At 44.9% G+C, this 16,690-nt stretch overlaps 1 protein-coding gene across 2 annotated transcripts in view; it reads right to left on the reverse strand.

Annotated features, from left to right (window-relative positions):
• Positions 1 to 1,330: 1,330 nt before the first annotated feature.
• The window catches only part of PIK3R5 (phosphoinositide-3-kinase regulatory subunit 5), a 117,534-nt gene continuing 102,174 nt past the window's right edge, over positions 1,331 to 16,690 (reverse strand). The window contains exons 16-19 of one of the 2 annotated variants that reach the window (XM_040437493.1): positions 16,315 to 16,408; positions 15,804 to 15,886; positions 1,829 to 1,941; positions 1,331 to 1,499 (exon numbers count right to left, since the gene is read on the reverse strand). In XM_040437493.1, the coding sequence (XP_040293427.1) occupies positions 1,358 to 1,499; positions 1,829 to 1,941; positions 15,804 to 15,886; positions 16,315 to 16,408 (432 nt within the window). In that variant the 3' untranslated portion in view covers positions 1,331 to 1,357. Of the gene's footprint in view, positions 1,500 to 1,828; positions 1,945 to 15,803; positions 15,887 to 16,314; positions 16,409 to 16,690 lie in introns of both variants that reach the window. The other variant, XM_040437492.1, reaches the window with a different exon arrangement.

Here is a 16,690-nt window from a genome sequence, read left to right on the forward strand (position 1 = left end):
TTTACGCCAAGTTGTAAACGTATCCCCAGTGGCGTTCCTACCATAAATACAGACCATCTGACTACTATAGGTTCCGCAGGGAGGGCAGGGGGTCAGTACTGAACTGCTTCTCCTGTTCCCCACAGAGATTCAGTGCAAAAAATATTTTTTACAACTTTCATTAAAATCTATGGTAACTGTATACATTCCTATACACTGAGCTCCCTCTAGTGGTGGCTGCAGGCAGCCAGTTTCTTAATTTTCTGTGTGGAGGGAAGCAGGGGATTTATCAGTGTATTTATGCCAGTTGTCTGGTGTAGATACATTGAGAAATATGGTGATCAGAGCCGGCACCATAACTATGAACCACTTTTTGTGACAAAGATGTTGAATAAAGTGGTGGGGCTAGAGGGTCCATACTAACTTTTGTTATAGAGCCCTATGAGAGCTGTTCATGCCACTGCTTATTCTCCATCATCTCTGTGGGACTACTAAGTGCTGTATGCTCAACCACTGTGCAGTTCATAAGTGGAAACACAGGACCACCATTCAGGGGATTGGTAGGGGTCCCAATACTCAGACCCCCAACCGAGCAGACGCTTTTCTCCTATTCTGTGTATAGGGGATATGTTAAAAACTTGGTTGTTCCAAGTTGTGACGTTATCTCCTATCCTGTGAAAGCTAAATGCTCAGTGGGGTCCGACGATTGGGATGTGCACCAGTTCTGAGAATGGAGATCCCATTGCCCTGATCTGATGGCATGGCCGATCAAGTCATCCTCTATGGGGTCACTGGAAATAGCCAACTGGACCCCCATTCTTGGGATCGGTTGAACTCCCCCGATGAGTTAGTTATCCCCTATTCTGTGGATACCAGATAACTTCAAAACTTGGCATAAACCCTTTATCCCTTTTAACTTGTAATCTATAAGTAAACATGTGTAACACCCCCTGAGGTTTTTAAGTTTTGAGAGACGAAAGGGTTGATGACCACGGCATAGTCATTTACTTTTCAGGAACCTGCTTCCTATCGATGCAGGTATCAGACTTGTTCAACAAGTAGAAGTAATGAGCCTCTCTGTAAAACCATTTGTCCACCAGTGCCACCAGTAGAGAGCTATTGCACTCGTCAGTTCTTCGTGATTTTCTTCTCACCTCATTGTGCATGACACTCAGCAAGGTAGCAGTTTTTTCCAGGTCTGCAGGACATTTACCTGTCTATAGAGCATCTGTAAGAAAGGTGACTTTGCAGATATTTTACTCGTACCATAAAGAAGGTTGGCTTCCAACTTTAGAGATCAGCATGCCAAAAATATCCAGGAAAAAAGTTCAAAATTCTTGACGCAGTGATGGAGAAGAATTATCTTCATATATCCTGCCTAGAGTTGAGCACCACTGAAAGTTGCTATCGGCAAACACAAGAGGGAACAGAATTGGTCCTGAGAGGTCTGTGACCAGTGGGGATTGTAGACAGAACGGAAGTCTCGGACCTCAGGCTTGTAGCATGGAGAAACCTCGCACCTGGTGGAGAAGGGAACATGCATGTCACTATACTGTATACATGGCCTGTCAGCAGAACTGCAGCATCATTCATCGTTATTGTCTGAGAGCTCGAGATATGCAGCATAAGATGGCATCACTTTGTAATACTCGGTCACAAGATGTCTATGCTTTCTGTCTGGGTGTGCTACCCAAAGACTGTAATGTAAATTATAGCCTGTCAAGTGTGAAAATCTCCACCAAAATGTCCATGATTCCCTGTATTCTACTATTCTACCACCAATCTACATCTGAACATATGGCAGAGGATATGCTAGAGATCATGACCTACTGTAGACCCAGTCACTCACTTTACAACCCGCTGAAGGATTTTGCGTTCATCTTGGTCCAAGCACAAGGGAAAAGTCCCACCATACTGTGCTATAATCTGTGCTTTGTCCACTTTTATTTGCGAAATGCTGATCTGCTGGAATAAAATGGAAGTGGATTATATTAGGTAAGAAAATGTCTGTGCCTGCTTCCAGATATTTGGTTACAGAGCTAAGACTAATACTAAGAGAAGGACTTCATGTATAAATTGACATACGAAGCAAGAGGAGTGCCTGATCGATTTGACAAAATCTGGGGAATATGGGTACAAGCGGAGGGCACAGTGTGAGGTTCATTGATGATTGGGTCTGCATTACCCAAGTGTGTGGATGTGGTGTGAGTGAGTGCAGATCTTTCTTTGTGACGACAGTAATGCTCTGTAATAAAGATACATTTATGTTTCTTACTGTTGCGCAATATGATAATGATGGACTTATCTGGACTTGCTTATGTGTATGATTGTCAGGCTGATTGTTTTGTTTTTTTTCCCTTTGGGATTGTTGTATTAACCTTAAAAGAATTAAATAAAGGCTATTAAAAAAAAAAGAGAAGGACTTCATGATGAGGTTACAACTCAGATACAATTCCGATAATTAACTCTGGAACTTGGATTTACTACTTGCATCACATCTGGAGAGACAGCTCAATCATTGTTTTTCATTTATTTTATTTATTTTTTCACAAGATGTGTTTATTTCTTTGTATTTCAGTGTCTGATGAAGGCCTGCGAGCTGAAAACGTTCACACACTGCCACGTGACTTATTTTTCTAAATAATAAAAGCAGCCAAATTGACCAAGAAAAACTTTGCTGTGATTTATGTTTACTAGTGATTGGGGTGGGAACCCTATACACAGCACAAAAGACGGGGAGCGACAAAGATTGTCATTGACTAAGAAAAGGACATCAGTCAGACGTGAAATTTTAGAATAGGAGCAGAATTATAGTAGTTATATTCTTGTACATAGGAGCAGTATTATAGTAGTTATATTCTTGTACATAGGAGCAGAATTATAGTAGTTATATTCTTGTACATAGGAGCAGTATTATAGTAGTTATATTCTTGTACATAGGAGCAGAATTATAGTAGTTATATTCCTGTACATAGGAGCAGTATTATAGTAGTTATATTCTTGTACATAGGAGCAGTATTATAGTAGTTATATTCTTGTACATAGGAGCAGTATTATAGTAGTTATATTCTTGTACATAGGAGCAGTATTATAGTAGATATATTCTTGTACATAGGAGCAGTATTATAGTATTTATATTCTTGTACATAGGAGCAGTATTATAGTAGTTATATTCTTGTACATAGGAGCAGTATTATAGTAGTTATATTCTTGTACATAGGAGCAGTATTATAGTAGTTATAATCTTGTACATAGGAGGCAGTATTATAGTAGTTATATTCTTGTACATAGGAGCAGTATTATAGTAGTTATATTCTTGTACATAGAAGCAGTATTATAGTAGTTATATTCTTGTACATAGGAGCAGTATTATAGTAGTTATATTCTTAACCATATTTCTTTTTATTGAGGTAAGAAAACAAGGCCACACGCCTACACAAGACAACTGTTTCATAACATTAAGAGTCACAATAGTTATCCAGCATACAAGTCATGTGTAAGCAATACCAGCTATTATCATCTTCATCAAAAACATACATCAAAAGAAACGAAAAGAAGGAAGGAAAAAGGGAAGGAGAAGTGAGGGGATCCTGCTCTATCATGTGAAATTCCTGTGTGATTTCCACGGGGACCATAGCTTTAGGAAACAATGGCGAGAGTTTGTTTCCCAATGTGCCAGTTCCTCAAAGCGGTAGATTTGATCTACCTTGTCCGTCCACATATCTAGATTTGGAGGGGAATCGGTTTTCCACAAAAAGGGGACTAGTAGTCTAGCTGCTGTAATCAGCATTGTAGGGAGATTATTTTTGGCCGGGGTTATCGTGCTATTAGGGCACCATAGTAAGATAAGTTTAGCATCTAGTACGACTTTGGTTTTGCAAACACTATTAATCATTGATTCTACCAATTTCCAAAACGGTTGGATCTTATGGCAGAGCCACCAGATATGTGATAGTGAACCGGTTTCTATGCCACATCTCCAGCACACCTCGGGTACCTCAGGGTTAAGTTTGTGCAAGAATTCAGGAGTTTTGTACCATCTACTTAGTAGCTTAAAAGAATTCTCCTGAACTCTCACACAACGACCAAAGCCATGAGAATGAGCCAGAACAAAGGCTCTCTCTGGTTCCGTCAGGGTCATAGAAAGCTCTCGCTCCCATGAAGTCAAATACCCAAGTTCTGGTGGTAAGAAGGAAAGCATTTCTTTATACATCTGGGATAATGGCCTAAGAGGAGGTTTAGGAGCCAGGACTTTCTTCTCAAGCCAAGAGGGGGAGCTGCTACTAGCAAAGGTTCCAACGCATAATTTGGTATCTCTCTTAAAATCTGCCAAGTGGAAAAAGGGAGCTGTCTTGATTTCGGGGCGATCCAATATTAAATCCCACTGCAAACTACCATCTGGGAGAAGGACATCCCGCAGGAACAAGCCAGCGAGCCTAGACCAAATCCCAGAGGGGCTTGACACAGAAGGATGAATATAGCTCTGTAACAGTTTAAGAGGCATACAGGGGTTAGGGAAGCTAAACTGCTGGGATTTGACCATTTTAGACCATTCTACTAGCATTCCCTTCCAAACTGGGGATGAGGCGTAATGATTAGCTGAAAAGGGCCTAACACCCCATAGAGTGAGCTGATCCTGGTTGGTGAGTAGTACAGATTCGAGCCGTGAGCAAAGGGAGTTAGATTTACATGTTAGGGTAGATACACATCTGCATAACTGAACAGCAGTGTAATATGACTTTACATCAGGCATCCCAAAGCCTCCAAATTTCTTATCTCTTGTGAGAACAGAATATGCAATGCGTGGCGACTTGCCATTCCAGAGAAAGCGCGTGAACACTCGGCGGACCTCTGAAAAGTATGAGTTTGGCAGCCAAATAGGGATGGCTTGTAGCATATAAAGAAATTTGGGGAGAATGAAAGTTTTCAGATAGTTTTTCCTCCCTATCCATGAAACAAAAGGGAGTTTCAGATTCAGTAAGTGAGTGCGAACCTCTTGTAGGAGTGGAGCATAGTTAAGGGAGGCTAGGTCTAGAATATTGGCCGAAACATGTGTTCCTAAAAACGTAATGTCTCTGGAGGCCCAGGTAAATGGAGTGGAACGTTTTAGACTGTTGACTACAGATTGGGGGCAAGAAATATTAAGTGCCATGGATTTCCCATAATTTATTTTGAAGTTGGATACAAATCCGAAGTCCTCAAAAGTATTCAGCAACTTGGGCAAGGCTTCCGCAGGGTTGGAGGTCATGACTAAAAGGTCATCCGCGAATGCTGCAGTAACATGGGTTTGTGGGCCAATCTGGAGGCCTCTAAAACCAGGGTCTGATCTAATTTTACACAGAAGGGTTTCCATGACCAGTACAAATAGTGCCGGGGAGAGGGGGCACCCCTGTCTTGTCCCGTTGGTGATGCGAAATGGTGGGGATAATGCTCCATTAACTTTGACCATGGCACAGGGGGCCGAATAAAGGGTGTTGACAGCACTGATAAACTGGTCCGGGAGGCCAAACTTCGACAGGGTCCGCGACATAAAGAGCCAGCTGACCCTGTCGAAGGCTTTTTCCGCATCCGTGCTCACTAGAACTAAAGGCCTAGAGGATCTCTTGGCCCAATTCACTAGGTGTAGAAGCCGCACCGTATTCTCCGACCCCTGTCTGCCATGGACAAAACCTACTTGCTCCTCATGCACAATGTCAGGGAGAACATCCTGAAGCCTGGTAGCCAGAATTTTCGCCCACCACTTCACATCATTATTAAGTAAAGATATTGGCCTATAGTTACTGCAGCATGTTGGATCCTTGTTTTCCTTATGGAGGACAGTAATGTGCGCCATTAAGGAATGAGGAGCGAGAGAACCCCCTGTCAGAAGGTAGTTGCACAAGTTCCTGAAACGTGGGATTAACACATCCTGAAAGACTTTATAGTATGCAATGGAAAATCCATCAGGGCCCGGGCTTTTACCCGATGGGATAGACATAAGGACCTTGCCAACCTCTGAATCGGAAATAGGTTTAGTCAGGAGGGAAGTTTTTGATGGGGATACAGAGGGAAGGTCTAGAGACTGCAAGAATTTATCAGTGGCCTCAGATAAATCTCCAGGGGTAGTCCCATTAGGGGAGGGCAAATTATATAAGGCCTCATAGAAGGTACAAAACGCCTTAGCGACATCTGGGGTGGACTTATGTATTTTGCCCTTGGAGTCTTTAATAGAGGAAACAAAGGAGTCAGAGAACTGCTTCTTGGCAATTGCCGACATCAGTCTGTTTCCTCTATCCCCATGAGCATAGGCCTTGAATCGGGAACGGAGGACCAACTTTGCTGAGGTGACATTCAATAAATTTTTTAGTTTTGTTCTGGCTTCAGTTAGTTCTGCTAGGGTGCTTATAGCCCGAGATTCCTTGTGGGAAGATTCTAGACGAGATATGGTCGCCAATAAGGCGTCCAGGGCTAGTGTCCTTTGTTTTTTCACAAAGGCTCCCAAAGCTATGAGTTCCCCCCTTAGAACCACCTTATGGGATTCCCATAGTATAGAAGGAGAAGGAGGTGAATCTGGGGTGTCATTAAGTGTGAAAAATTCCGATATTGAGGCCTTAAGCTTGTCTACATATCTAGGGTCTAGAATCAGGGTATCGTTGAGACGCCATAAGCGCTCCTTTCTCTGCGGGCTAGACAGGGAAAAATTTACAATGACAGGGGCATGGTCGGATAATGTTATATTACCTATCCGGGCTCCAGAGACACTACGTACATACGAACTAGACAGGAAAATGTAATCCAATCTGTGGAAAGATAGTTTGGCATGTGAGTAAAAGGTATAATCTCGGCCATTGGGGTTTAGGGCCCGCCAGACATCCAATACTTTAAGTTTTTTCAGGGAAATTTTCAATCTTTTCAGGAGCCTATAAGATACAGAAGGTCTGCCCGCCGAGGTGTCCACCGCTGGTTCCAGAGCCACATTGAAGTCGCCCCCCAGTACTAATAAGCCCTCTGAGAAGGAGGATAACGCAGCAAGGGTCTGAACGAGCCATGGTACTTGGCCTTTATTGGGAGCGTACACGTTGGCAAAGGTCACTGGAGATTCACCCAATAAACCCTTTACAAAAATGTATCTGCCCTCTGGGTCTGCTGAGATAGCCGAGTGTTTAAAGGGGAGGCATTTATGAATAGCTATACTAACCCCTCTACTAGCGGAGTCGTGAGTACTGTGAAACCACTGGACAAATTTCTTAGGGGGAAGCTTAGGAATCTTGCCCGTTCTGAAATGGGTCTCTTGCAAAAAGGCCACGAGACCTTATCTTTCAGAAGGAGAGATAGAGTTTGAGACCTTTTACATGGCTCGTTTAGCCCGTGCGCGTTTAGTGAGGCGACCACTATAGAAGACATTTCTGAATACATTCAGGTGAGTAAATGCATAATACAACCATGGAAGTATGAAAGAGCACACATATGATATGAGCAGGAGCAGGGAAGGAAGGTAAGGGAAACACAAAAGAACAAAAAATGAACAAGGGAACATTGAACATGTCAAGATGACCAGTGAGTAATTCAGACATAACACCCGTCTGAGGAAGGTTAGTACTTTACCTATCACCAGCCAAGACAGGGTTGGACTGGCGAGGGGGCAAGTAAAGCACCTGTGGTCTGAACAGAAGAGACCAAAACAAAAAAGTGTCCAGCATCTTAATCCGTCCGGACATCACCCTGCAATGAGGAGCAGGATGCGTTATCCTAGAGGTAGCGTCCCGTAGCAGCAATAATACGGTACAGAACCGTTAAAACATAACATTAAGCCCAACTAAGAGATAGGCCATAAAAATAAAAAACTCTAAGAATGCAGAAAACCTTTAAAGTGTAGAGAGGCCAAGTCCGCCTTTAGTAACCTGTGTAACAGAGGTGAGTAACAGTCATCCCCTATTCTGGGGAGGTAAAAATATCAGCAAGGTATGCTTACAAGCATCTCTAATCAGGTGGGATCTCTATCCATCCTACCGCGTCGCAAGCGATCCGGTTTGCCTGCGGACGCCGTCTGCCATGCGGTCACACGAGGTGGTGCGGGAAGGGCGCCATCTTGGTCAGCTGGTAACCATGAGGGGATCTCCATCGGAGGAACATCCAGGGACCGCCAAACAGAATCCAGGTCATCAGGAGAGCGTACGGTGAGTAGCTTACCATTCCTGGAAATCGCCAACCCAAAGGGGTATAGCCAGCGGAATGGGGTCGAGGTTTTCCTCAGGATATCCAGGAGAGGCCTGAGAAGGCGCCGCTTGGCCAGGGTGGATGGGGCGATGTCTTGGAACATCTGAATCGGGGTATTTTCGTACTCCAGTACCTCCATTTCTCTTTGGCTTTTAAGGATGGCTGCGGTATCAACGTAGCTCAATAGGCCACAGATTACATCACGTGGCGGTTCTTGCGGTTTAGGCCTAGGGCGCAGCGCCCTGTGTATGCGCTCCACCACGATTCCCGCCGCTCTGTCAGGATCCAGCAGCTTAAAAAACAATTCACGTGCTACTGTCGGTAAGGCCTCCGCTGCAAACGACTCAGGTAGGCCGCGGATGCGGATATTGCGCCGGCGGCTGCGGTTTTCTTGGTCTTCCAATTTCAGGAAGGCATCGTTTAGCAAGGCCTTGTGAGACGCCAGCACCTCCGACGCTTTACTCTCATACGTCATGATGGCCTCCTGAGTGGCTTCTAACGCCACCACTCTCTGCCCCAGATGCTTCATGTCGTCCTTAATATCAGACAGGTCTTGTTTTAAGGGCGAGAGGGCCGATTCAAGGACCCGGCGCAGGGTTCGCTCTGAGAGAGGTGGGTCTCTGGGTCTCTTGTCCGAGACATCGGAGCCGCTGCCTGCGTCTGACAATTCCCCGGCGTCAGAGTCCTGTGCAGCAGACGTCGCCATGTTGGGGCCTTTCTGCGCCGTGAACCTCGACGTTTTCCGGAGAAACTTCTCCATCTCTGGCTGTTTGGAGCGCAGTGGGGTGGACTCTGAGCTTCCTCTGTTCTTTTCTTTGCCAGGTTTCCCCATAATCAGGCAAATTATGAGCTTTTATAGGGCAAATGAGCCGGAATGCTGGAGGAGCTCAAGCTCGTGCGGCCATTCAGCAGCGTGGCTCGGCTCCGCCTATAGTAGTTATATTCTTGTACATAGGAGCAGTATTATAGTAGTTATATTCTTGTACATAGGAGGCAGTATTATAGTAGTTATATTCTTGTACATAGGAGGCAGTATTATAGTAGTTATATTCTTGTACATAGGAGCAGTATTATAGTAGTTATATTCTTGTACATAGGAGCAGTATTATAGTAGTTATATTCTTGTACATAGGAGGCAGTATTATAGTAGTTATATTCTTGTACATAGGAGCAGTATTATAGTAGTTATATTCTTGTACATAGGAGGCAGTATTATAGTAGTTATATTCTTGTACATAGGAGCAGTATTATAGTAGTTACATTATTGTACATAGGAGGCAGTATTATAGTAGTTATATTCTTTATCAAATTTCTTTTTATTTGAGAAAAATATACAGTCATGTAGAGAGTCATACATTATGTGTCCAGACGCAGCTGGACAAGTGCATAGATAGCCAACACAATATATTCAAGATAGTTGCATACACGACTTCAAATAATAAAGTGACAAATGTAAACAAATATCTAACGAGGGGGGGCTATGACAAGACAAAGGAAGGTGGGATAGGGGAGGGGGAGAGTTGGATGTCAATCACAATCTTAAATCAAGACATATCTAAGCCTAGAATTTGCGATATAGCTTCCAAGGAGACCATAGTTTTACAAAAACTGCTCTAGAGTGACTTTCCCAGTGGGCTAATTCTTCAAACCGATATAATTGGTCAATTTTTTCGGTCCACATCAAGAACGAGGGAGCTGATTCATTTTTCCACAATAGAGGGACCAGCAATCGAGCTGCTGTAATAAGCATGGTTTGTAGATTGTACTTTGAGGGGGTTAGCGTGCCATTTGGACACCAGAGCAGCAGGAGTTTTGCGTCTAAGGTAATCTGGCTATTACATATCTTGTTGATAGTTGTTTGTACTTCAACCCAAAACGGTTTTATTTTCTCGCAGCTCCACCAAATATGAGATAAAGAACCGATATCTCCTCCACACCTCCAGCAACCGTTTGGGATAGCGGGATTGAGCTTGTGAAGGAACTCCGGTGTCTTATACCATCTTGTAAGTAATTTATAAGAGTTTGCCTGTATTCTAATACAACGGTTGAAACCATGTGAGTGTGTGAGGATGAACGCTTTTTCAGGTTCTGACAGGGACAGGGACAGCTCCTTCTCCCAGGCTGCAAGGAACCACAGATCTGGAGGTGCGGAGGAGAGTAGCTCCCTGTAGAATGTGGAGAGAGGTTTCTTGGGGCGAAGGGCGTTAGAGATTTTCCCCTCCAACCAAGAGGGATCTCCCGTAGGCCTGGGAAAAGATTTCAGAAGCGCCAGATCTTTCTTAAAAGCCATAAGCGCTAGGAAAGAGGCTTCCTGAACCCTAGGGATTTCATATATTTTACTCCAATTTAAGGCACCTGATACAGTTATGATGTCTTTCAGTTTAAAGTTAGATAGTAAAGCCCAAATTCCTGTTGCATCAGAGGTGGTAGGGTGAACATGTGCCTGCAGCAGCTCTAAGGGGAGACTCAAGCTTGGGAACCCAAGGGTCGAGGACCCATATAATTTGGTCCATTCCAGTAACAGACCCTTCCATAAGGGCGAGGTAAATTTATTATTAGCAGTACATTTGCGCACGCCCCATAGAACTAACTTGTCCCTATATGAAAGCAAATTACACTCCAGTCGGGAGACAAGGCCGAGAGGGCGCCAAGAGATGAGGCTCAGAGCTCTGTTCAGCATTGATGCTTTGTAATAAAGGTATATGTCGGGTAGGCCGAAGCCTCCCAACCTCCTCTCCCGAGTGAGAGTGGCATAAGCCAACCTAGGGGACTTGCCAGACCAAACAAAGGTTGAGATGACCCTGCGGACCTCCACAAAGAAGGAATGGGGTAGCCAGATAGGAAGTGTTTGGATGAGATAGAGCAGTCTGGGGACAATAAAAGCTTTAATGAAGTTTTTCCGCCCAATCCAAGAGATAAACGGGAGTTTTAGAGAGTGTAAGTGTGTTCTAATAGATTTCAGTAAAGGGACATAATTTAACTCGAAAAGATCTTCTGGTTTTGCTGAGATATGGGTACCTAGAAAAGGGATTGACTTAGTGGCCCACGAAAAAGCAGCGGAACCTTTAAGCGTGTCTACAGTAGCAGGTGGGCAAGAAATATTCAGGGCCTGTGACTTAGTATAGTTGATCTTAAAATTTGAGACCGCTCCATATTCTTCAAAAAGGGCTTGAAGTCTGGGGAAAGAGGTTAGAGGGTTGGACGTTATGACCAAAAGGTCGTCTGCAAAAGCGGCCGTTAGATGGGTATGCGACCCCACGGTGATCCCCTTAATATCTGGGTCTTGCCTGATCCTGGCCAGCAGGGTCTCCATGACAACAACAAAGAGGGCAGGCGAGAGTGGGCACCCCTGCCTAGTCCCATTAGTAATGGGAAAAGCTGGAGAGAGTGTTCCATTAATCCGTATTCTGGCAGAGGGGAGCGAATAAAGTGAGAAAATGGATTGGATAAACTGGTCCGGAAGGCCAAACTTCGACAGTGCCCGAGACATGAATTGCCAGCTGATCCTGTCAAAGGCCTTTTCTGCGTCTGTACTGAGAAGAGCTAAAGGTATTGAGTGCTGACGAGCATGCGTGATCAATTGTATGACACGGACCGTATTTTCACTCCCCTGCCTGCCAGAGACGAACCCCACCTGCTCCTCGTTGATAATGCCAGGGAGAACCGACTGAATCCGTTGAGCCAAAATTTTGGCCCACCACTTCACATCAGTATTTAGAAGCGAGATAGGACGGTAACTCCCGCATTTTAGGGGGTCCTTATTTTCCTTGTGGATTACCGTGATATGGGCTGAAAGCGATTGGGGAGGAAGGGAACCTCCTTGGAGTAAGTGGTTACATAAGGTATTAAAATGGGGAATTAGGGTCTGCTTAAAGGATTTGTAGTAAGAGATGGTAAAACCATCGGGGCCTGGACTTTTGCCCGAAGGTATGGAGGAGAGAACCTTACCAATTTCATCGTCTGTGACAGGAGATAAGAGCTGAGCTGACTGAGCGGGGGTAATATTAGGTAACTGGAGGGAGGAGAGAAACTTCTCAGTTGCCTCACCTAATTGAGCTGGTGACATATTATCTGGTGTTTTAAGGTTGTATAGGTCCCTATAGAAGGCACAAAAGGTCTTTGCTATATCTGGGGTACCTTTATGAAGGACTCCTCTGTCATCTTTAACTGCAGCAATAAAGGAGTCAGTTTTTTGTTTCTTCACTAAAGCGGACATTAGCCTATTCCCTTTGTCCCCGTGTGCATATGAGCGGAATTTGGCTCTAAGTAACAGCTTAGCTGACGTGACATTTAACAGGTTCTTGAGCTTAGTACGGGCTTCTGAGAGCTCCAAGGCACAGCTAAGGGCCTGGGAGGCTTTGTGCGTTAGCTCTAGAGTCTGAATCTGGGAGAGAAGTGTCGCCACAGCCTGATTCCGCTGTTTTTTAATATGTGCACCCAAGGCTATTAGTTCTCCCCTCAGGACAGCTTTGTGGGTTTCCCAAATAATGGAAGGGGAGGGAGCGTCAGGGCCTGAAGTATTAGTTGTGAAGAAATCAGTTATGATAGAAGATAATTTAGCAGCATGGGAGGGGTCTGAGATAATGGTCTCGTTAATGCGCCAATTCCATTCCCTCTTTGGGAGGTCCAGCAGGGACACACTCAAAAATACCGGAGCGTGGTCAGACAGGGTGATGTTCCCTATGTGAGAATTTATAACTCTGTTAGCACAGGATTTGGATAAAAATAGATAATCTAATCTATGGTAAGATAGTTTAGCAGCTGAATAAAAGGAAAAATCCCTACCAGTAGGGTTTGTGGTGCGCCAGATATCTAGAACCCCTAACCTCTGTAGGGCCAATTTAAGGCGCCGCAACCGGGCATGTGTAATGGCAGACTTCCCATTTGAGGAATCTAATGTAGGATCAAGGGTAGCATTAAAATCACCTCCTAGAATAACCATTCCCTCCTTAAAGGAGGATAGTAGGCCTAGGGTCTGAACGAGCCAAGCAACCTGCCCTCTGTTGGGAGCATATACAGTTGCCAGGGTAACAGGAGTGTCAGCGATAGTGCCCTTAACAAACAGGTAACGACCCTCAGGGTCTGCAGATACGGCAGAATGCTTAAAGGGGAGCTGCTTGTAGATCGCTATGCTGACACCCCTGCTAGCCGAACTATACGTGCTGTGGAACCACTGGGAAAATCTTTTGGGGGGCAGTTTGGGGATCTTACCCTCTCGGAAGTGGGTTTCCTGGAAGAATGCTATAGACACTTTATCCCTCTGTAAAAGGGCCAGGATTTGGGACCGCTTGCAAGGCTCGTTCATTCCCCGGGCGTTAAATGAAGAAATCACAATAGACGACATTCTGAAATAAAAAATAGACAATCAGCATTTGAAAATGCAGTATATGACATCTGATGGAGGGGGAGGGGGGGGGGGAAACACACGAGGAAAGGAGGGGAGACAAACAAATAAGCCACATAACAATGGTGCAAATACATTTTGCGGAGGGAGCTCTACTGAGCACCTGACAGTACGACCCTTTCTCATCACGGCAACCAGCCGGGGTCTGTCAGGTGGGGGGTCCCGCAGAGCTATAGAGGGCCAAATACTGGCCATCTCACAAGGAAAAAGGGGTGACCCAAAGGTGAAACCGGGTTAACCCCTGCAATTATCAAATGAGCAAGTAGCAGGCAAGGTCCAGAACTTTAAACAAACCAGTAAACAATCTGGAAACGGATCAGCCTCATTAGAACCCTGGAACAGCCTTCATCCACAACAGGCGGACAGGACAGGCCTGGAATAGGGCCCTGTGCCCTCAGAAAACGGTGAGGCACCAGGTAACTTCTCCAGGAGGCGCTCAGTCCCGGTCATTTCGGTCAGAGCTGGAAACAATGCAGAAATCTTCTGTAGAACTTCTTATATTCAGGTAGGAGGATAATCAGGCTTCTCAGCCCTAGCTTTGGGCGACTTTTTGTTGTAAACAGGGCGCCATTCAGCTGCTTGGGGTGGCGGGAGGGGAGGATCCTCCATGTCGGCCGGCATCCATGAGGGAATATCGATCGGGGGTAACCCCAACTGGGCCCAGCTGGCATGCAGATCCCTCGGCGAGCGGATGGTGATCTGGCGTCCGTTTTTGAGGACTGCGATTCCGAACGGGTAAAGCCACCGGAACGGGGTAGCTGCAGCTCTAAGGGCATCCAAGAGCGGCTTGAGGATGCGCCTTTTAGCTAAAGTGGACGGGGCCAGGTCCTGGAAAAGCATGAGCGACGTACCTCCATACTGCAGCTGCTCCTTCTCTCTGCCGGCTCTCATGATTGCTGCTGTATCCACAAAACTTAGGAGGCCGCAGATGACATCGCGTGGGGGATCGGTATTCTTAGGCTTAGGCCTAAGCGCCCTGTGAATTCTTTCAATCACGATACGCTCTGCTCTCTCAGGCCCCAGCAGGTCAGTGAATATCTCGTGCGCCACTTTTTCCAGCGCTTCACTGGCGAACGATTCAGGGAGCCCGCGGATCCTCAGATTCCTCCTGCGGCTCCGATTCTCCTGGTCCTCGACCCTCAGGAGCGCTTCATTAAGCAGGTCAGTGTGGGAGCTGATCGCTTTGTACGTCTTCTCTTCCCTCCGGATTGCCGCCTCTTGCGCGCCTTCCAGGTCTGACACCCGGTGACCCATGTTCCGGAGGTCCTCTTTGATTTCCGAGAGGTCTCTTTTAATCGGTGCTAACGCTGAATTTAGCACCTCCAGGAGTGCCGCTTTAGTGAATGAGCCCCTCTGCCTCCTCGATTTGCAGGTGGAGGCATCCGAGACACTCCCGCCATCTGTGTCTTCCTCCATGTCGGATGCCTGGGCAGGAGCGGGCGCCATCTTGGGGGTCTGAGCCGACCGAAGCTTCGGTTGTTTATTAACAAATTGATCCATGTCAGGCTGTCTGGATCTAACATGGACTGGATCAGCCTGATCCTTGGGTCGATCCCTACCCGTTTTGCCCATCAGAGCTGTGCTGTTAGCTTAATATAGGGGTTAATTCGCCGGTATGGATGAGGAGCTCAGCAATCTGCAGCCATCAAGCTACACAGCCAGGCTCCGCCCCCCTAGTAGTTATATTCTTGTACATAGGAGCAGTATTATAGTAGTTATATTCTTGTACATAGGAGGCAGTATTATAGTATTTATATTCTTGTACATAGGAGCAGTATTATAGTATTTATATTCTTGTACATAGGAACAGCACTATAATAGTTATATTCTCGTACATAGGAGCAGTATTATAGTAGTTATATTCTTGTACATTGGATGCAGTATTATAGTAGTTATATTCTTGTACATAGGATGCAGTATTATAGTAATTTTATTCTTTTACATAGGAGGCAGTAATATTATAGTAATTTGTCCCACTCCTGTGGGCAGCTTAGATAAAGCACATTATTGATCAGGTTTTACTACTGAACATAAAAAATATCTCTTCCCAGGTTAGGAAGTATAAAATCTGTACCTGATTGATCTTTTGAATGCTTTATTCAGTTTAACACATTTAACAGAACAGATTACCTATATTAATATGATAATTTCTGAATATAAGGGTTTTATTTGTTCTAGCTATGCTTTTTATAAATAGTATTGTCTAGTCCAGAGTGGTTCCTACCTGATTAAAACTTTTCTTGGTTTTGGAGTTCTGTCGTTTCACCACTTCCCGTACGGTAAGATTTAGACATTCCATTTTGGAATCTTAAAAAGAAAAACATTTAGAGAAAGTTAGAGGAAAACACCAGAATCTCCCTTCATTTGGGTTCTTTATCAGACCATTCTACATCCTTCATTTCACGTATGCCTCTTTTTATATGCAGTTCGGCTCTCACAGTTTTTCTTAAGATCAGTAAAATGGTTTCCTAAAATACTCTGCACTGCATGAGACCCTGGACTCTCCATCACCATTTACCAGGGTAATCCCAGTACACCAGTTTTTTAGCTTTGACCACAATAATGAGGTCCAACCTATACTCAGACCATGTTCATATCTTTGACATTTTGAAGTATAAAGAAGTAATAGTAGAAGCCCGGTCTATAAATTGCCTGTCTTTCAGTTCCTAGAAATATTGAGAAAGCAGAAAACTTTTGTTGTAAAAAAAAAAAAAAAAAAACCTTAAGGCTCTCACCAAGTTCTTCTAATGTCTTGCATGCTTTTATCAGGCTTACAGAGGTGCACAACTTTTCTCCATCACTCCATCTGCTCCGGCCGCTTATGCGGGGCTAAAAGTAAAGGAGACAGTGGCAATATAATCAAACTGGTGGTATAAGTTGTTTTTTATAGTTTTGGTTTTATGGTCCTTACCAGTGGTGCACCACCAATGAGGCGAGGTGAGGCGATTGCCTCAGGCAGCACCAGGTGGGGGCAAGAGGGGGCCAGCGGAAGTGCCACGGGCAATGAGCGCTTCCATTGTGGAAACCCTCATATCTACATATTCAACTGCATGTCTCCCAGGCCCACCATTTCCTCCAATAGACTTTATACCTAGTTCCTGCAGGACTTTA

Source organism: Bufo bufo, chromosome 6, assembly GCF_905171765.1.
Source record: "Bufo bufo chromosome 6, aBufBuf1.1, whole genome shotgun sequence".
In the NCBI taxonomy this organism is placed as follows: domain Eukaryota; kingdom Metazoa; phylum Chordata; class Amphibia; order Anura; family Bufonidae; genus Bufo; species Bufo bufo.